The sequence below is a fragment of the Pteropus alecto genome, unplaced genomic scaffold, assembly GCF_000325575.1.
Source record: "Pteropus alecto unplaced genomic scaffold, ASM32557v1 scaffold10, whole genome shotgun sequence".
NCBI classification, from domain to species: Eukaryota; Metazoa; Chordata; class Mammalia; order Chiroptera; family Pteropodidae; genus Pteropus; species Pteropus alecto.
In genome coordinates this window covers 5,335,775-5,355,129 of record NW_006431210.1, presented here as the reverse complement: position 1 = coordinate 5,355,129, position 19,355 = coordinate 5,335,775, and the positions used below count along the sequence as shown (strand labels likewise).

Sequence of the window (19,355 nt, the reverse complement as noted above, 5' to 3'; positions counted from 1 at the left end):
AAAAAAAAAAAAAAAAAAAAGGCCTGGCTGGATCCTCCTACAACAAAGTATTATAATTAGAGTGCATTACTAAAGACTACTTCCATAAACATTAAAATATTACGTATCCAGGACAGTAGCAGGATGTAATTCCAAAGTACGGGAATGAAAAGGTACAAATAATTTAATCTGTCTCACTATGATTACAAATGCTCAGAAATGACCTGAATGTGCCTCTTTAGAGGATTTGAGGAAAATGGGAATTTAATCTATAACTGTTCTGTTCATTATGATAGCCAATAGCCACATATGGCTGTTGACATTTGAATTAATTAAAATATAGTTCCTTAGTTGCACCTGCCACATTTCAAGCCACATGTGGCTAATGGTTACCACGTTGCATAGCACAGAAATAAGATACTGTCACCACTGCAGAAAAGTTCTAGGAACAGTGCTGCTCTCTAAGATGGCTACATAATTTGTCCCAATATCATCATGGAGATTACGAAGTAAAAAGCAATTTAAATATCAAGTGTCTGGGCTACTGGCAACTTTCTCTACTTTGGTAAATTCCTACCTTATCTAATCAACCCAATCTCCCAGTCTCAAGCCCATTAAAATGGCATTAGATATAATAAAAGTATTCCATCAAGGCTCTACCCAACTGAAACTCGAAATTCTTCAGAATTCTAAAAATATGAAGCATATGTTTAAGGTACTTAAGGTGCAAGCATATCAGGAAAATGTCTATGAGAGAGGCCCAGGCAAAATAAGGCACTCTCAGGAATTAACAATTTTTTTTTTTTTACACCTTAGTCCAGAGGATTCAGCAGGCTACACTGTGTGCAGTGAGGTCTGGAGAGAACCTCAGGATAAGGTAGGAATACTGAAAGTTCTTGGACTGTTAAGAGCTTCCCCATATATCTTTTCAAGTGCAAATAAGGAATGATTGTATGAAGTACTGACAATGGAATCCTGGCCCCAATGTGGGATCAGAAACAGGAGGGGCCCAGGTGCTGAACTGAGGTTTTAATGAGCACCCCTGCCTTCTGCTAACTGCAGAGGCATTGTGGGAAAGGAAAACAGGGATTTGCTACCTTCACATCCTCACAAACCCCTGGCCTTGCACTGGTTTAATTATGTCATTCTTTCACTTGCAATTTGGCAGTGACTCAGAGACCTAAGCCTAAACTACGTGGCCTGACATTTAAGGCCTCCATAATCTGATTAGCTTTCTTCTGAACAACCGGCTTATCAAAAACCCTTTGATCAATTAACGCCTTCTGACCTTTCCACAACCAGCATTTCCACCAGTGCATGGCCAAGGGATGATCCCCAAGATGCCCGACCTAAGCCCCAGAAAGAGGTCGGTTCCTCTGCTAGCAGCTGGGAGGTTTGCTGTGACTGAGAGAAGGGACTCCGAAGGGCTTCTCTAGGGATACCTGGTGTCCAACACTGCCCATGAGGGGAGGTCCAAGTAAGTTAGCGAGCCGACTGTCCACCTTGGATGTGGCTAGAAAGAGCTGGAGAAATCCTCTGTATGGTCGGTGGATATCACCCCGGGCAAGCGTCTTCCTAGCTTCCCCTCTGTTTCCTTGAAGCAGGTAGAGAAGCATGACTCTGGGGCTAACAAGTACACAATTGTGCCATTGAGTTGTACCCAGCATTTCAGACTCAGGTCAGCTGTTTTCTCCTTTGGAAAATCATCCTTACTACTCACCACCAACCCAACCCACGAGGATCTATCTACTTTGGCCTTCATTTTTAACCCCCTTCATTGTGAGGGAGCCATTTAGATGGGCCTCTGTTTACCCCACTCTGCAGGTAAATTTCCAGAAGTAAAGGGATTTTGATTCTCCCATGACTTCACTCCAAAACTTGCTTCACATTTGTTATACTGGATTTAGTAAAACAATCCCAAGATGAAAAATTTTGAACTCAGTAAAAGGTACTTATTTTCTGGGGGATATCAAGTAAGCACCTTAACCTCTCGGATCAAGTTCCGTATTTGTAACCTATCAGGAATAGGCTAGATCAGTGTTTCTCAACCTGGGTTCCACATCAGAATCATCAGGAGATCTTTTGAAACAATACTGATACCAGCCCCTGACCCAAGGGCAAATAAATCAGAACTTCTAGGGGTTAGGCTCAAGCATTAGAATTGTTATACAAGCTCTCTAGAGGATGCTAATGTGCAGCTAGAGCTGAAAAAAAAGTTCAGTAGAAGATCTGTTCTATATGGAGTGAAAAACCCAACAGGAACAAATTTAGGGGTTAGAGATAGGAGCCACGGCAGCACTGAATAGAAGTGGACTGGCCTAAAAGCAATGTGTCTCAATCTGCTTAGCTGCTAAGGAAAATCACAAATTGCATTGTAACAGAACCTCATAATACATGTATACAGGTAGAGTCAAGCCCAATCCAAATAATTTTCTTATGTGACTCAAACTTTAATAATGTTTTAGGATGAGGCAGGGATCATGAACAAAATAGGCCCTGAGGCATTTGGTTGCTATTATACAAATTCTTCCTGCAAGATCATTTTTTAGATTAATTTTTAAGTATGGATTTTACAAGTTCCTATCTTTTTAGAGGGTGGAAATCCTTTCCCAATCACCATGGGGACAATAAGCTTAAAGGGAGATCTTTTTGAAAGATCTGAGGAGCAGATTTCCTGAGAAAACTGAATTCTAAAGTGTTTTTACCCCAAGAGGCAAAATGAATAGTGAATTCCAGGAGCTACATGAGAAAGTGTATCTCCCTTTAGATAACCGAGCAAAGAAGTTAAAAAGATAAACAGTTCTTTAAATCAGAGTTAACAGTGGTGGATAAGCTTGTCCTTCAGAAAAGCACAAAGCTAAATAGATGTAACACAAACAAGGTAACATCTAAGTCAATATATTCCTATAATTTAATTTCTCTGCTTAGTTTCTGTGGTATTTTTCTTCCTCATTCCATTAAACAAATATCTATTGAGCACCACCTATATACCAGATCTAAAATGTGCAAAATTTGAGTATTTTTCTTGGTACAATGACATTTGCCTTAACAGGATTCAGTATGCAAAAAATTATAATTTTTAAAGGATTATATATAAAAGGTATTATTCCAGAAGATTTACTGTGGAATCCTCTTAAAAAGAAAGTACATAAAAAGGTAACAGTAAAACCTATTACAGTTTCAAGAAAATCTCTCCAAGTATAAATTCATGAACCCAGTCATTATTTAATAAAGCTCATTTTTTTCTAGGAAATTTTCGTTGAAGAGGAAAGATCAGAATGATCGTCAGTCCCAAGTCCATGGGAAAATCATTCTGATGAAAACTGGTGGAAAAGAAGAGAAAGAACACCATATTACAGTGTGCGAGCTGATTTGATGTGCTTCCTTAACCAAAGATTGAAACAACATCATGACTCAATTTCTCTTTTTATATTGTGGGCAAAGTAACATTTATGCAAAGCAAGTTGCAGGAAAGCAAGAGTATAAATTAGCTTTGTGTGCTAGCTGGCAAACTGAATACAACTTTTACTAACCGAGATCATTCTTTACCATATCCTTTGAAAATGTCACAGTCATACAAGTAGGCTTTGCTACTCCTCAAGGTAAAACTTTTTATATAAAAGCAATTTGACTAAATATTAGATATCTGTTACTTGTGTCATGTCAGTCGAAACAATTTTGTTCCTCTCTAGATCTTTATTCAGACATTTGTTTAAGAAGTTCTGCAAAAGGAAACTGGAGGTCTTACTTGACCTCTATGCTAATATGATGAAGCACCATTCCTATGTACAGACACCCATATCTCTGATTATGTAAAGCACGTTGAAATTCTGAGGAAGAGCAAAACTACAGGACTGTAGCAACTGCAATAGTCTCTTATCAATGGTGGCATCTGTGTACTGACAATGGTGACTTAACCCTCAAGAAGACAGACCGCATGGTGCTTAAAAAGAGAAACTGTCCCCACAAGAAAAAAAGAGAAAGAAAAATGACTCATTACATAGCTTGAACTCCAGTGAGACTGATGGACAAAACCCTTAAAGAAATGTGTCTTGAAAGATGAAATTCTCCCATCCTAAACGTGACTAATTTTTGAGGCGAAGGATAAGGCTTCCAGTGTCAACCCCTTCATCCCTTCCATCCCCTCCTAGCTACAAAAATTCAGAAACACGATGCGACCATAGTTTTTATCTTGGGTTTACTCAGAAAGTAAGCAGCAAGGAAACACAATAATTAAAAATGGTAAAATGTGAAAAAACAAATTGGTGATATTTTATAATGCCTCGGATGGTTTCATCTTTCTGGGTCTCCATTTCCATATTATCTATAAAACAGGATAATTATATCCATTTCAGAGGGTTGTTTTTAAAATTAAACATGACGTGTAATAAAACTGTTTTATGGATAATAAAATATTCTATTAACATATGGGATTATTAAAAATTATGATAAGCAGACATGGTCAATATGTTTTCTTCAAAGGTGCCAGACTAGACTTTGGTCACAGTGGTGCTCTTTCCCCCATAAGTCTCAATAATAGTAAAGTTATTCAAATCACTTCTCTTTTCTGTTTTCCTGGCACTAGTTTTTATCTGCCTGGACAAGTAGGCAAATGGCTATTTTTACAATGTTCGTTGTGCTTTTACTATTCATTGGACATCCATTTTAACAACAAAAGATATTTTATATATCTCCAAGAGATATGCACCAAAAGGGGCTGTGGGCAGAATTGTTCATTAAAATCAGGACCTTCTACTGCAGCCTGGGTCACTGCTGACAAGGGGCACACGAGTGGCTGCTATCAACCAACACAATCATCGACTACCCTCTCTGGCCCCTTCTTTTTCATATAAATTCAAGATACTTTGGTTTAGAGAACAAGAGCCAGATCTGCCTCCATGATTGTCTTGTGTATCACGGGATGATGATTCAAGAGGACTGACACCGATTCAGTCAGACTTTCCCAAGGTTTTCAAGAGCTCGCTCTAAAGATTCTCTTTAACATTAATTTTATTAAAGTATTGATCATAATCAGAATAGTACATTGTATCAAAGGTTCAGAATTGTTTAGGGCTTCCTTTCCCAGAACTTAAAGATGAATGCCTGCATAAAGACAGATATACAGAAGAACAAAACTGTCTTGTCTGGCAGAACACAAGTAATACAAATGTCTATCATCTAGTCAATTGCTTCTATATAAAAGAAGTTATACCTTGAGGAGTAGCAAAGCCAATAAGCTTGAAGTAGGATTTATTGTAGTTCCAACAGTTATTCAAGAAGTGAACATTGAACTGTTAAGAAACTAGATTCCCTCCTGTGCCCTGAAGACATCATAAGCATCTCATTAATAAATTGATAACAGGAAACACTCTGTGTTTGACAAAATGCTTTGCACAGTGCTGAAGAAATACAAGTGGTTATATAATTGCCACAAACATCCTCACCAACATCATCATAGAAATCTTGGAAGAGAATTGTTTTCAGCAGTTTGAAAGCTTACCAGTAGTACATCAAATTGAAAGTATTCTATCTCAACCATCCAATAAGTGCCCCAGGAAATATTAAGATATAAAATTCTTATTTCATCTTTTCTCCCCTAGAAAGAGGAGGTAAGGTATTGCTAGTCCACATCTAAGTAATGTTGTGAAGTCAACAGTAGCTCTAGAACTTCCATAGAGGGGAGGCTGGAAGAGAAGCTAGTCTGGAAGCTGTGCTGGCATAGGAAGCACACTACCATTGTTTTCTAGCCTGCATGTTTATTTAGGGTGGCTTTACAGGGAGCTGATGGAGTCGAGATGGAATTAGGGGCTGAAGACCTTTGAGATCTTCCTTGGAGACCCATTCCTACTAAGCACCCATCTAAGAAAGCCTTTGTATTTAAAGCTCCTTAGCATGTGCCTTTTTAGCAGGACTTCCCAAAAAGTACAACCAGAAGTCATCTTTGCAGTATGGGATGTTGGCCGTCAGGCATATAGAAGGGTGTCTTCAGGCATTCTCTATGCTCCAAGACTTATTCAACTGCCCCTTCTCAACCATCACGACAATAGGAGATAACCTATGATTCATAAAAATGAAAGGCAGGAGTGGCAAAAAACTGTTCTGAGTCAGACGGTATGATTTACTTTATGACTTTTTCTGGCCTCTCCAGTCATAACACGTTGATCCCTCTATAAAAGATTCACACACAAGGAGATAAATGAATCAAAGGCAGCCTGTGATGGATGGAAAAACAACAGCCCTTAACACCCATAGACTGCAGCTCCCCCAGGAAACCTCCTTTGTAAAGAGCAACTTACACACATCAGATCGCTTGAAACTTCCCACAAGCCCATGTTCTCTCCAACAATACTGTAGGTGGCTATTAACAGCACAGCCATTAACGACACACTTGGCAGTGAAAAGGTAAGCTGTGTAGGGCAAGTGCGCGTGCACGCGTGTGTGTGTATGTGTGTGTGTGCCCTATCACCCCATCTTGGATTTATAAGCAGTTTGCCCCTGGCCTTTAAAAATGATGGATTCAAACAGCAACAACATTTTATTGAGAATGTGTGCTGAGTGCTGGAGAAGCATAAGTCCTATCTCAAAGAGTTTTCATTCTAGGAAGACAGTTGGAACACACACACAGACAGCCACTGGTACCTCAGCAGCCAAGTTCACGTGAGTGAGGAGCAAGGCCTGTTAGAGAGTCTGTGAAGAGGAGAAGGAAAATCTGACCCAGGTAATAATAGAAGACCCAATAGAAGAAGCGACATTTGGCCAGGCATTATTTCAGAAGGTGGAGGTGTTGTCGGGTACAAGTAGAGAATTGAAAATCTGAGGGAGCAGAAGAGTCACAAGTTAGAACATTTGAAAGCTAAAAGATGTGAGGAAGCCTGGTTAGAGTGGAACCAGCGCCTGAGGCATGCACAGGGTAGAATGAGAGGTCGGAGAGAGGGTTGGCCTCCTTCATGCATGTAGTCATCAAACCATCCTGTGTCTCATCTGTATATCTTAGGAGCCAGGGATACTGATGCAAGCCTTGACCTCGAAGAGGAAGTGAGGGCCATGTAATCACCTGGATCCATGGAGAGGACCCGTGGAAGTTTTTCTAGCAGAGATCACCTATTCAAAATGATGTACATGGAGGTGGGGGGAGATATAGCTGATGGCAATGCATGTGTGTCAAAGAGATAAGGGACCAGGGGAGTCCGCAGGCAGATACTAATGAGATTCTTAGAGATGACAGAAAATAAGAGTTCAGACTTGCATTGTGGTAGCATAATGTAAGAGCAAAAATGAAACCAAATGGTTATGCATTTCGTGTAACTAGTTCCTGTTGTAAATAAATGTTTGATTAAGAGGTTCTAGGTATCGAGGTTTTAAAACTATTCTGATGAATAAGTTGAGATTTGATGCAACAGAGAGCAATATGAGATATAGGTTGCAATGGAAATTTTTTGTTTTTGTTGCGAAGAATAGTTCAGATAAAAAAAAAAAGTCAGAAAACAAAATTATTTGGAAAAATGAGAAAGCAGTTGTGAGAACTGGTTATTGTAACTGACAGGAACCTATAATTCTTAAAGACAAAAGTAATCTAGGTGCAAAAAACTGCCTTATGGTGAGTAAAATATAGAAGCCAATCAACAGAAAAGCCAATAATGATGTTCTCAGAACAGTCTAAAATAAATGTTGAGAGATTCAAGAAAAATTTAATGAGTCTGCACTGAGCAACAACCAAATAAGTTTCTTGAGACAAAAGAAGAGACTTTTTTCTTTTTAATGTTAAAGAGTAGAACTACTGCCTGGAAAACCTGACACTAATTCACAAATTTATTGGGTACATACTTGGTACACAGCAGAGTGCTACATATTTTAAGATATGCCTCGGTACAAAAGCTCTGAATTAAGGCCTACAAATGTCAAGGAGGGCTGTGATTAAATGCCTAATGAGTAAACAAGATGAACACTGTGAGTTCAGCAGAGACACAGATCCCTGGGACCCACAGTTGGTGGTGGTCAAGGGACATTCAGTGGAGAAAAGAGCCATGAAGAAGGCTCTGGGGAAACAGGCTGGTTAAAAGTGACTTACTGACCTGCCATCAATGCATTCCCTCTTCTGCTAGCCTCAGTGCATTAATTACAACCACTTTAAAACGAACCTTGTAGCTTCGGAGGAGTCAAAACACCCTCATAAAACTAGGAGCTACTCTTCCTTGACGCCTTCCACAGTGACAGAAAGGAGCCTGATCTGATCCACTGAAGTCACTGCAGATCATCTGACTCCTCTGTGAAAAGTGTTTCCAAGAGACGTTTATCATAGCACAGGAAATATTAGTCAATAATATTGTAATAATTATGTATAGTGCCAGGTGGGTACTAGACTAAGCTGGTAGATCACTTTATAAGTTATATAAATGTCTAAGCACTATGCTGTACACCTGAAACTAATATAAAATAATATTAAATGTTAATTATAATTGAAAATTTTAAATAAAATAAGGAAATAAATTTTGTGACTAAAAAAAAAAGAAAAAAGTGCTTCCATGTTATTAGAGCAATGCTCCTCAAAACTCAATGCCCACGTGGATCATGTGAGGATCTCGTTGAAATGCAGATTCCCATGTAGTATGTCTGGGGCGGGGTCCAACAGTCTGCATTTCCAATAAAGTTTCAGTGAGGTTGATGCTGCTGGACCACCCTCTGAGTAGCAAGGTATTAATGAGAACATCCTTAGTTGCTATTGTCAAGGGATGATATAAAAGCATCGTTTTGGGGAGTCAGAATGCTTGAGCTCAAGATTTGGGCCTCGATGTATATTATAACTCGTGAAAGGTAATGCTAAAAGAGGAAAGAGGCTCTTGAAGGAGTGAGAAAGAACAAGCAGGTGTGTAAGCTGGAGGTGACGGAAAACAGAAGACAGCAACAAAGGAAGAGACTGTCTGGCCCATTGAGCATTAGAATAAATAAACAGGTAAGAAGAGAGTCAAGAAAAATTATGTGATTAATTATAACAGAAATTATAAGAATAAAAGTAAGAGTCTCAGGGGGTTAGATTATTAGAAATTATTTTATAACAATGTAATCTAAGGGATTCCAGAATAGCGAATGCAAAATAGGTTACTTCTGTTTTTTTTTTTCCTTTTCACATATTTGAGGAAAAATTTATCGCATTTTTTTTTTTTTTTGCCTAATACTATAGGTTTTAGAGAATAAAACACAAACATGATATGTAGCGACAAGACACTCATTCAAAGCAATAGTTAGAAGATTCTTCCTCTCTGCTAACTGGTATCTACAGAACACTTCATACAGATGAAATTATGGGACTCACAGCTACTTCTCTGCCTAAAAAAGCAGTTTGCAAACTGCCAATCTGTGGCAAATTCTGTCTTTTCTGAGAATATTTTAAGAAGAGTGGCGAAGAAATCTTTGAAAGGCAACAGAAGACTAATTATATTCAGACAAGTTTCTTTTCTTTTCCCCCCAAAATATAGAAGCTCCTTCAGGACTTTCTTTTCCTAGACATAGCAAAGCATTTCATAATTCTCTGCCTTAGGAAAAACCTTCACAGACACTTTTACCAACTCAGAGGAAGGGGAGAATGAAAACACCATAATTAACCAACGAGAAATGGGATTACCACCAAAACCAAGGAAGCCTTTTCTTCAGCAAGGAGTGAGTGTTAGCTGAAGTAAACATGCTATTTAGTGAGGACATATGCTCAGGCACCTGTACCAGGCAACTTTCAAAATAACTCTGGTTTCTTTTTCTTTTTTTAACAGCAGTCATCCCCAACAAACTCCAAGTGGATGTTCGTGGTATTTGTTGGATCTGACCTCTTTTGACTTTTGTTGGCTTTCTATTTTGATTAGTTAATGATTATGTTTTCTAAGTCAACAATGGTTTCCTCTACTAACATACAAAATGAAACATCTCAATAGAAAAAGCAGAAAGTCTCACCTAGTCCAATTCTTATCACTGTACACAGAAGAAAAATGAGACACAGTGGGAACAAAGGACTTAACCAGGTTACCCGGGCCCCTCGAATGCCAGGATAACATGCTTTGGTCTTCAGCAGCTGTCTCATAGGCAGAGTTTTAATTTCAAACTAAGGGTTAGTTAGATCTGTGTTACCTTTTACTCAGGATCAAGGTTTGTGATAATAACATATTTAGAGAAAAGGAGAAGAGGTATTTTTTATTTACTTTCTAAGCCAACAAGCAAATCCTACCATTAGGCCTAGAGTCAGGTCTTACGGAAACTGAAGTTTATATATTTCAGGGACACTCTTTAAGAAATAGAATACAAATATTAAGAATAGAAATTTAGGTATGAATGATTTTTCAGAATTTAAAATGGTATCTTGCAAATTATAAAATTTTTTGAAAGCTGTAAATAACACAAATATAAAATTTGAAAGAAAACAAATATTTGTGTTAATTAACTACCTGATGTACCTCTGAAATATTTGTGCTACATTTTTTGCTTGCATACTTTTCATTACCTCTTCAAAGATATTTTGTAATATTCACTATAGAAAGAAAAGAAAATAATTCAATCTTTCCTCCAGAAGTGATCAGAATGTATAATTTATTCTTGAATAACTTGGAAAAGTTTCAGTTTCATCACTCATTATAAGTAATAACATATAAATGTTTTGGATTGCCTCTAAATTTGGGAAAAACTTTAGCAAGTTTCTTTCATATATGAACTGTAACATTCAGGGCATTGCTAGATTTCTTAACTAGTCTTTAACTTGATGACACTCGTTAACCACATTGCCAGTGCCCCTCCCAGAGCCAAGAGATAATCCTGTACCAGGGAGAAGGCTTGAGTTAAGTTCCATTCACATGACGGTAAATTCACTTTGGCATTCCATATATATCCCCTACATGTTTATGCATCCTCGAATTCTCCCAGTTCTTCCAATAAAGCGCCTGTTTTGTTCAGAATACCTAAACTCCCTGATGGTGTAACTATTTCGTGATTCAGCCAAGATTATCACCAAATGTATACATTTCATTTTTTCATCGAAGAGATCAAAAGACCAGCGTATCTGACTGCTTTGAATATGAATCAAATTGTATTTTATTTAGCTAAAGGAATCGAATGGTGTAATATATGACAAATGCTAAATTAGCATTAGAAAAATATTGGATATTATTATTTCTCTTAATACCTAGAGTTTCCCATCCATCACCCATGCTATAAAGGAGAGGTTGTTTATGTCAATTGAGGTGGTCTAGTTTCAGTATAGCATAACAATTAGAGTCTAGGTCCCCAAATCAGACCATCTTGGTTCCAACCAAAGCAAAATCATTTGCTAATTTTGTGGCCTTCATTAAGTTTCCTAATCTCTAGAGAATGTATAATGAGCATTATAAAATCTATCTCAGAGTTATTTTGAAGGTTAACTACTACAGATGAAGTTCTCGGCACGATCTGGGCAGCAGTAAGATCTGAGTACATGGTAGCTACATACATCATTGGGAAACCATCCACGAAGGCTCATGAGAAAAGACAGGAACACCACTCACAGGGAGCATGAGGCCAATTCCATCTCCCTGTCGAGAAAGGTTTTTACAGAGTTTTAGGATGACCTGTAGTCATCCACAAAGCAGCAGAGAGGGTTTCCTCCTAAGTCAATGGACTCTCCAAAGCTACTTAAACTAATAAAAATTCTCTGTGGTATATGATGAAAATAGGCACCTGGCCCCATATTTTTCTTCAAAGACTTTCATGTTTGTTCTGCCAAACACCTGGTTCTCTAAAATGCATAGTTTGCACAATTTTATACCTTTTAGAGTGCTTTTTACTTCTTTACGCTTTCCTAATATTCTTATTTTCTTTAAAGAAGCTTGGAAAAAAGGACATGGAATACTCAAATAAAATGTTTATAATAACAGAAGAAAACATCCAGATAAGCTTCACCTTGCCCTGGTGTTCCCGATACACAGAGGAAATGCAACAAAGGCACTGAGAAATCTTAAAAAAAAAAAACAAAAAAAGATGTGAAATAGAAATAGAACAAGTCAAATGAATTGAGTTAAAGGTTTTTTTTAGGAAAACATACACTACAAAAAGCTGAATTTCCTAAAGGAAATACAGCACTGTGATTACAAACTCAGCTTTTTCATTAATGAGTAATCTCTACTCCATGGAAAATATGATACAATCAATAAAAACTAAGTTTGTCCCTAACATCTCAGCAAAGGAATATTTTTGATTCCAGAGCCACCATTGACATTGGAAGGCCCAGGGGAAGAGGATATATGGAGATAAACACCACAGGTCAAAATACTGAAAGTTATAAATCAAGCTAAGAAACTGTTCAATAAAATAAATTTTATCCTTCCATTTTAACTGAAAAGCATGTCTTCATAATGTCTTGGAAGAAAGTACAACTTTAAAACTCTTGAACTACTCAAAGTCCCTCCCTAGGACTGGGTGTTGTGGGGAACTGTCCCAGTTTCTGCCTTCCTCTTGCTACTGCCCGTTCTATCACTCATCAAGTGGGACTCTGTGAGATGTGTACAGACACCCAAGTTTAACACACACTATACCCCCCTACACACACACATATCTGTCCCTTAACCACCCTCAGGTGCACAGACTAGTGGCTGTAAAGGTCTTCAAAAAGATAGACCTAAGGGTCCGAGTAGGCTGTAAAAGCTGGTCCAGGACCATCCAGACAGTGAATTTGGGGTTCCCAGTTACTTGAAACATGATCTACGAAGGGAGGCAGAAGTGTGGACTCAGAGGCCGGGAATCAACTCCCCCCATGGACAGGGGCCTGATCTGAGAAGAATAAAAGCAATACCTTCTAAAGCCCAGGGCAGAGGTCCTTTTGCCCATATATTTCAGATCAGCTGAAAAAATTTGAGAGGATATAGCTCATCAGAAAAAAAGAAGGAAAAAGAAACACATGTCTTAAAAGAAGAGGCCTTTCCCAAATAAAATCTCACCAGTCATAGGCACTTGCCCTGAAGCTAAATCCATTCTAATGACCTTTAGTTCCGCCTTGTAAACAAAACACAGATGCTAGGGAACCCTTAAGAGCCTAAGCAAGAGATCCTAAGTAGACTACATCCCAGGAGGCAGTTGCTCCACGTTGAGTGCCAACACCTAAAATGCTGATCATGGCAAGTAAAAGGCCAGATCTTTTTATGAAGAGAAGAATCTTAATCCACAAGTTTTCATATTAGTTGGGTCTTTGTTATATTGAATAAATTCTGCTCTTTCTGCCCTCACCAGCAGTTGTTTGAGGCCTGTACACAGATGCTGGTCCTATGTGTCTGGAATGGGGGCTTCACATTACACATCTTTGAAAATGATGCATGTCCAACTGCTCTAAATAGTTCAACCCAGATCACCCACAGTGGGTCCCACCACCAAGATGCCATTATCAGACTAGGAACAGTAGAATTTCCTTGTGCAAAGAGACTCTATCTTATCTTGATTTTCTGTAGAACAAGGACAATCAGGAAGGAGACAGATCATGCAGGCAATGCAAATCATCATTGAATTGATGATATTAGATAGTAAGTTTCCCTTTTCTCAAATGTGATGTCCTTTTACCCCCTCCCTAACTTTCACCCCAACACACACATACACACAGATACATCATGAAAAAGAGCTTGCAAATTGCAAGCAGGGCAAGCTTAGAACACACACACAGGCCCAGTCACACCTCAAATGACCTTGGGCAGACTCTATCTTCCCCATTTATAAAATAATGATAATAAAACTTATCTTACAGGCTTCCTCTGAAGATTAAATTAGATAAGTAATGTCAAGGGGCTAGCTCAGAGTAGATTCTCAAAAGTTAGTTCTCTCTTCTCCCCACTTCTCCCTGAGATGAGCCAATTTGCCTGCTCAGTGTTACAAACTCTTCTGACATGCCAAGCAGACAATCATCATTATGTTGTCTCAGTCAGAAGCAACAAGTATCTGGGAGCAAAATATTATAAGAAAAATGGGGAATACCAAATGAGTGGTGAGTATTCTAGCTGCTAATACATATCTGCTAAGTCATTTCTACTGAAAATCATGAGTTAAAATTGCTGGATTAACCTTTGGAGGGCTGAAGCTGAGAAGGTGATACAGTTATGCTTTCATGTGGAAATTGGCTATATAATGCCGTGCTGTAGCCAGGAAGTACGTTTCCTGTGCACCTTATTTTAAACCATTGTGGCGATTTGCATCAGACCTAAATAATACCCACACTGCTCTAGAGCAGACAGTGGCTGCTGCTGGAGCGCACTTCCCTTAGACCAACTCTGCTTCACTGCTTATAAACCAAAACATAAAACCCTGATGAAAAAAGAAACTTAAAAACTAAATTAAGATTTCAGCACTTCATTGTTAATGAAAGTCTCCTTTCGACAACCTTCTAGGTTAAAGGAGAGAGAGAGAGAAAGAGAGAGAGAGAATTCAGTATTTACTGCAAAATTTCTTTGGTGAAACGTTTTAAAAGTTTGCAATAGCTTTGAATGCCCTACACTAAAGCTAAAGGAGTTAGATGGAAACTTCTAGCAGCTTTCCATCATGTTTGTCAGAAATTGTAGCATCTTTTCCCCTAGTTCATCAGAATAAAAGTGTCAAATTGCCTACTTAGGTGAGAGCTGAAACTCTTCTCATTGAAAGTAAGATTTTACCATTCAGATCAAACTCCCAATAAACAGTGCCTGCCTGGTTGTTAAAATGCTAGACTCAGTCATACAACCTTCAGGAGGATAAATTGGAGGCTGAGCTCAGCATTTCCTGAATGTTAAATGATGTGCCAGGCACTGCAGGAGACCTGGAGATAGAGAAATGAATACGGCACACCACTTGCCTTTGAAAGAATTGAAGGCCTAATGGGCAAGGAAGTTACATAAAGATATAACTTGAGCTTACTATTGTTAACCATTGTTACAGGTAAAAGAGAGGCCTATCTTCAGAAGAGGATATTAGCTCCACCTGAGGCATTCAGAGCAGGTTTCCTTAAGAAGATAACACTAGAGTTAAGTCTTAAAAGATGAGTGAAAATTATCCAGGTAGCAGGTGTTCCAGACAGCACCGTGAACAAAGGCACAGGTACCGAAACTGCTCACAGCACCTGTATACAAGGTGATGAGCATGGACTGAGAAACTGTAACTCTTGGAGAGATGTGGAGCTGCAGAATCAGATGGGAGCCATGTCACTGAGGACCTTGTTAGGCCAGATTCAGGCAAAAATAATAATGGAAGCTGATATTTACTGAGCATTTACTATGTGGCAGGCACTACGTTAAGCACTTTAGAGTATTTTTTTATTTAATCTTCACCAGAACTCCAGAATCCCCATATTACAAATGAGGGTACTGAAGGCTACAGAAGGAAAATCACTGGAACAGGCAACAAGGCCAGTAAATGGGAGGTGGGTTTGACAACCAGCATGGCCTGATTCCAAAACTCCTACTCTATACTCTTCTATCACCAAGCCTATCCTCAAAAGAAAGACTGGATGGATACATTGTGTCCATGATACTGGCTACAGAATGGAGAGTGGAGGTGGCCCAACTGCAGGCCTGTAACAAGGCAGGTATAGAAAAGAATAGGTCAATGAAAAATACGTGTTCGGAGGGACTGAAAGGAAACATTCTACTTGCACGCCCTCCGAGTGCATTCAACAGTAAAATGAACTTTTGACAAAGGGGTCTAGAAAATAAACTACCATGTACGATGATGCTCCCACGTACAGTGGGTTAAAATATGAATGTTCTCCTTGCCTTCGACACGCTCCCAAATGCTAAACTCAGTGAGGGCAAAGACCGCGTCTGTCTTATTCATTTGGGATAGTGTCTCCAGTCTGAGCCTCCTGCCTGGAGCAAGGAGACACTATAAATACTGTTGAGAAGGAAGAATGAGTAATGGCCACTTTTTATAATGGCACCAAGGAAGTGTCATTCTTAATTGGAAAAATTGGGTTAAAAAATAAAGGAAAAATTTGAAAGTTGTGTTGATAACTGAGGATTGGTAAACTGAGGTGAAAAACATGTAGCAGCTATGTCAACCACACAGACAATGATGAGGACTCATCACTATGGGGTCCCATCTTGGAAAAAAAGGTGAATCCAAAATGTGATGAGTTTTGTGTAAACCATAACTCATTAAAAATATGTTATTAAAGGAAGTGGCCTAGAGGTGAAAATGTGCTTTCTGGGAACAAAAGTGAATAGACCAAAGATCAAACTCTGGGCCTACTCATTTCTAGTTTCTGACCCTGACAAAATAAGCATATCCTTAACATGATTTTAGGGAAGAAGCTTATATCACTTTTACCAACATTTAGTTATCAACAAGAATCTTTGTTAGGTATTCAAAAAGTTAAGTCACATGTTTCAGCTCTGAAGACTTTTCAGACATTTAAAGTTTTCTTCAAAAGAATAATTACTTAATTCTGAGCATTTAGAAACAATGATTCTAATTCAGAAACAAAAAATTTTTAAAGTGTATTTCTTAGTGAAGTTCTTACACTGAAATATTTTGCCACTTGTCAATCTACTAAACAGAAGATTTTGGTTTTTTTGTTTTGTTTTTTGGTGACCTACTAGGAGGCTGTAAATAATATCATTTCCTCATATCTTATGCATTAAAATATTTTGAAATATGTTTTGACAGTCTACCAATTATGTTAGAAAAATCCTGAAACCATTTACTCACATAGAAAATTAAAATGCAATCATGGAATTAGGTTTCTTGTCTTCATTTCATTATAGTTACTTTCGACCTTCAACTATCTTCGAAAATTTATTTCGAATACATACATGCTCAAAATGATTCCTTAGTTCAACCATTTTGAAACTTTCATTCCATAAAAGTATGAAATCTGTGGGTTTTGTAAACCTTTAAAAGGCCAAATAAAAAGCCACTAGGCCTTTAATTGTGTAAAAGTGTGTATGTAGATGAAATGAAACGGACTCATGAACTATTGAGTCTGGAATTTGCAAATCATAAATCTTATCCTTGTAAACAAAACCTAACAAAATCAGAGCCCACAAATTTCCTTCTTTCGTAATGTGAAACAAAAGTTTTAATGATTTTTAATGTACATAGAAAATTAAGGGTGCATTTAAAACATTTATTAGCAAAATATAACTGAGTTTTTAAGAGTCTGGGGTATAATCAGAGACAGTTGGACATTCTGGTACTGCAATGTAGCAAAACATTCAAGAATAAAACACTGGGATTTTATTAAACCATAGAACTCAAATTTGCGTTAGGATTTTTTTTTTATTACAATAGTGCTTCCTCGTCATTCCATTAAAAACTTCCATCTCCATGCGACCTTCAATATGAAACATAATTTTTTAAAGAAGTTCTCAACCACTTCAAATACTCTGGAATGTACCATTTAGAACCTGGAGCATATTTCTTCTAGACACACTTAAGGGTAAGGCTGCCTGAGGCCCTTGGTAAATCAAACATGTGCGTCAGAGTGATGCGTTTCATCTTAGATCTACGCATCTCCAAGGGCATCTCCAAGTCACCAAAGGAGCATAACATATTAAAGATGAAGGGCATGTAAACTTATTCAAAATGTAACCATGTCATTTTACAGATGAGGAAACCGAGGTCTCGAAAGCTCCAAATACTCACTTACCCAGGGTACAGCTGCAAATACTCAGTTATGTGGATCATAGCTGCGAAAATTCTAACTTTTAAAGTCTCAGGGGTTTGGTACTTTCCATAACATATCTTTAAGAACTCAGTTCGTGCATTTCCACCGCACCCCCCCTCCCTACACACCCCCACAAACACCTCTGGAGATAGAGAGATCAGGTGGGGAGCAGATTTATGATTTTAACCCTTCCATTTCCACCAAACGATAATTGCAGAGGACCATCAACTCCCAGAAGGCAGGATTGTCTTGCTCCAGGAAACACGTCCAGCATGCAGCCCCCAGCAGATACTTAGTAAACAATCCTCCGCCTCCACCTGACAATTCCCGCTCCCTAGTCCATCCGGGCCAAGCCTTCAGTGCAGTCAGATAACTTTCCTTTGGAAATCACTTCTTTTCTTTAAAGTTTTATCCAGTAACTCTGGGCCAAGAAGCCGGCCTGAGCGAATGCGTAGCCCCTTATCAGGAGCTAAGGTTGGAGTAACTGACCACTTAAGGGGGTGGCTCGGCAAGTCCCGGGTGGGCACGCAGCATCGCCACCGGCCGCGGTGGCCCCAGGTGTGCCCGCTGCTTTGGCAGCCTCGGCGGCTGCCGCTCCGGGCCGCTGTTCCCCTGCCTCCTTCAGATAACCAACTTCTCAAACTTCCCTTTCCGGGGGTGGGGGCGCGCCTCGAACGCGGCCAACACACAACGCCTTTCCTGCCCGCACAAAGCGGGCCAAACGCGCCTTGCGCCCCTTGCCACTTTAACTTTCCTTCTCTTTTGGAAGAAAAACTCGCACATCCCCGTGGCTAAGGGAGCAGCGCTGCGTGGGTGCCCGAGGGGAAACTTTCCCGTTTCCGCCCGGGCGCTGCGTTCCTGGGGCCGCCTGTCAAGCGCAGCGAAGGGGCTGGGAGCCCCGGGGACCCCAGGCGCCTCGCCAAGCCCAGCTGGGGGCCACTCACCCGACTTCTGAACGTGTGGCGGGATCGTGCTGGCGATGCGCGTCCAGAGGACGATGTGCAGCGGCCACAGGCCCCTGAGCAGCCCCCGACCCATGGCAGACCCCGATGCTCGTCATAGACCGAGCCCAGAGCGCAGCAGCCGGCGCCTTCCCAGACCCCTGGCTGCACCTCCACGTCGCGCCCTCTCGGGACCCCGCGCCCAGCCGGCCAGGCAGATGTGCGGGCCAGATGTGGCGCCGGCTCGGCAGCAAAGAGGGGGCTTGGAGGCCGGCGAGGCGCGGGGAGGCCCCCGGCGGCCGAGGGGAGCTGCGCAGGAGGCCGGCTCCTGCCCCGGGCGTGTGCGCGCGCGGGGTTGTCGTCGGTCCGGGCGCGCGAGTGACTCACTCAACTTCACCCGGCGCTGCGGGGGGAAACAGGAAACTCCTCGCCAACAGCTGGGCAGGACCTCTCACCGCCTGAGAGCCTTCTCCCTCTCCTCGCTTCCAGCCCTCGCTCTCTCGCGTAGCTGCCAATCATGTCTCCTAGACCAGCCCCTCCGAGGACTTTGGCAAACTTTCAGCTGCCCCTCTCCGCCCTCCGTTCCTTGCTCCCAGTATTTACTCCAGAGTAAGTGCACACGTTTCGTAAAGCAACCGAACGTAGAAAGTGCATATACTTTCCAAAGCACCTCGACGAAGCACCTTTCCCCTCCCCCCAACCTTCTTTGGCTTGTTCTAGGTGCTTTAAAAGCTGTGTTTTTTAACTACAATTCTCAACCCAGGGAGTGGATGCTAAAATGGAATGAGTCTTTTTTTTTTTTTCTAATAAAA

General features: G+C 40.1%; 1 protein-coding gene across 2 annotated transcripts in view; it reads right to left on the bottom strand.

The window, feature by feature from the left end:
* Positions 1-19,026, bottom strand: part of TGFBR2 (transforming growth factor beta receptor 2) — an 82,423-nt gene extending 63,397 nt beyond the window's left edge. The window contains exon 1 of one of the 2 annotated variants that reach the window (XM_025039172.1): positions 18,931-19,026. Coding sequence is in view for 1 of the 2 variants with exons in the window: in XM_006905716.3 (XP_006905778.1) it covers positions 18,547-18,640 (94 nt within the window). In the remaining variant the exon portion in view is untranslated. Of the gene's footprint in view, positions 1-18,546 lie in introns of both variants that reach the window. The other variant, XM_006905716.3, reaches the window with a different exon arrangement.
* Between the last annotated feature and the right edge of the window lie 329 nt (positions 19,027-19,355).